The 2350-nt window shown below is 42.9% G+C and overlaps 1 protein-coding gene across 1 annotated transcript; it reads right to left on the minus strand.

Annotated features, from left to right (window-relative positions):
* Window positions 1–646: 646 nt before the first annotated feature.
* LOC113918081 (N-alpha-acetyltransferase 20-like) lies at window positions 647–1486 on the minus strand. The gene has a single exon (XM_035722811.1). It carries the CDS (start codon window positions 1484–1486, stop codon window positions 950–952), a length of 537 nt encoding a protein of 178 aa, XP_035578704.1. The 3' UTR covers window positions 647–949.
* Window positions 1487–2350: the final 864 nt, after the last annotated feature.

A 2350-nucleotide genomic window follows, 5' to 3' on the forward strand; every position in this document is an offset into this window, starting at 1 on the left:
CGAGAATGAGAGAGAGAGAGAGAGAGAGAGCGCGCGCGCGCACATGAGGGGGGGAGGGTCAGAGGGAGAAGCAGACTCCCCGCTGAGCAGCAGGGAGCCCGATGCGGGACTGGATCCCGGCGCTCCAGGATCATGACCTGAGCCGAAGGCAGTCGCTTAACCAACTGAGCCACCCAGGCGCCCCAGTTTTTAGACTTTATGATGGTACATTCTACATTTGGTAGAAACTGTACGTCAAATTTTGAATTTGGATCTTTTCCCAGGCTAGTGCTGTGTGGGACAATCCTCTCCCGGTGGGATGGCCATGGGCAGCTGTCGCAGCTCCGGGTCAACCACGTGATCCCCAGGGTAAACAACCATACACTTACAACTATCCTATAACCATACAGCCATTCTGGTTTTTACTTTCAATACAGTATTCAATTACATGAGATATTCAACACTTAATTATAAAACAGGCTTTGTGTTAGACGATTTTGCTCAACTGTAGGTGAATGTAAGTGTTCTTTTTTTTTTTTTTAGGGTCTACAGTGCATTTTATTATACATCTTAGATCCATACATTTCATATATGCTTTTAAAGCTTCAATTAACAGTTTGATACAAAATAAAAAATATATATGTAGCAGTGGTTCTCAGGCACAGAATTTAGGAGGAGACTAGAGCAAGTTTTTTCCCTAGCATATAGTAAATATTATGAACCAAATCAGTGGAATGTTTCCATCTGACCCAGCTGCCTTTTTGATTGAATTTTATTACAGTGAACAGCTTTAGTAGGTATGATATTGCTAACTGGAAACAATGAGCCTCAAGTTTATAACCTGTATTTTCTTGAAGTCTGTGAGACCTAAATGATTACTTTTCTCCTAATAGAGCTCCAAGATCATCCAATGAAAATAATATTGTCCATAAAATATCTGGAGCATCAGCCTAAGAACCACTGCCCATGGTTATTCAATGTCTTCAGGCCTCGCAGGATGAGGTAATGGTATGATGGATTTCTTCTCAGTGTCTCTGGTAAATGCTTTCCTCATATCATAGGCGTCCTTGTCGGGCTCCCCTTTGCTGGCCGAGTAGTACTCTATGACCGTCCTGTACACACTGTAGCCCAACTGCTTATACATGTTGACTGCGACTTGGTCAGATACTCTTACAAAGAGATCGACAAAAAATCCACCCTTTCTTTCTGAAATCTCCTCTGATAACTCCGTAAGTTTAGCAGCCAAACCAAGGCGTCGAAATGCCGAAGCAACAGAGAGAGCTGTGACATGCCCGTGCCATTCTTCCCTAGCTACTGAGCCTTCCGCTTTACCCATGATATAACCCATTAACTCTCCACCAGGTGCCTCTGCAACAATGAAGTACTCTGGCCAGTGGGCAAGGTACTGTAGGTAAAAAGGAATCCCATAAGTTTCTGTAAGTGGATCCAAGTTAATGTTGTTGAAGCAGAACAGGTCATTGCACGTGGAGGCCTGGAGTGTGGTCATCGCACCGCGCGGCAGAAGCCGGCTCAGGGGCTGAATGTAAGTGTTCTGAGCATGTTTAAGGTAGGCGAGGCTGAGCTATGATGTTTGGGAGGTTAGGTGTATTAAGTGCATTTTCACTTACAATATTTTCAACTTACGATGGGTTTATTGGGACATAACCCCATCATAAGTCGAAGAAGATCTGTACTGGCCTTTTCTGCATGATGTTTTATAACATATCTATTTACGTATTTGCTTAGTTGTTTACTGTTTCTCTACTAGACTCTATGCTCCATGAAAGCTGTAACTAAGTCACTTTGTTTGCCACTGTATACCTGGTGTTTATGACAGTGTTCTCACATGGAAGATACTCCATAAGCTGGGAAAGAGGTTGAGGTTTGGGGTCCCGGGCTCAAATAGCCACCAATTCTTTGCTCATTAAAAACATGGAATCTTAACCTCTATCAGGCCACATGGAGAAAGACCTGGAGACAGGCAAAATAAAATAACCAGATCTGCAGAACAGATTCTGGCTCAACTACACCACCAAGCTATGTGTGGAGGAGGGAGAGAACTCACTGATGAATGTATAGTGACCCTCCCTGCCCACCAAGAATGTGGGTCAATTAATATGCTAATTTTCACTATTAGGTTAGTAGCTCCTTTCCACTGGGGAAGGAGGAAGGTGGTCAAAATCTCTCCCTGAAGTATATACTATTCTGCATAGAATTTCAAGGGAGTAAAACAAAACAAAAATCCACACAAACTTCTGAAGTCTGTCCATGGTCCACGCAGGCCAACAATCCCAGGTTAACAATCTCTATGGATTTTTTTTTTTAACCAGTAAAACCTTGAGATCTCTAATCTTTACCATCAGATTTAACT

The sequence above is a fragment of the Zalophus californianus genome, chromosome 1 (assembly GCF_009762305.2).
Source record: "Zalophus californianus isolate mZalCal1 chromosome 1, mZalCal1.pri.v2, whole genome shotgun sequence".
In the NCBI taxonomy this organism is placed as follows: Eukaryota; Metazoa; Chordata; class Mammalia; order Carnivora; family Otariidae; genus Zalophus; species Zalophus californianus.

What these genes read in the sequence shown, in the direction of transcription:
- LOC113918081 (XM_035722811.1), bottom strand. Translation starts at nt 1,486, where the DNA reads ATGACCACACTCCAGGCCTCCACGTGCAATGACCTGTTCTGCTTCAAC.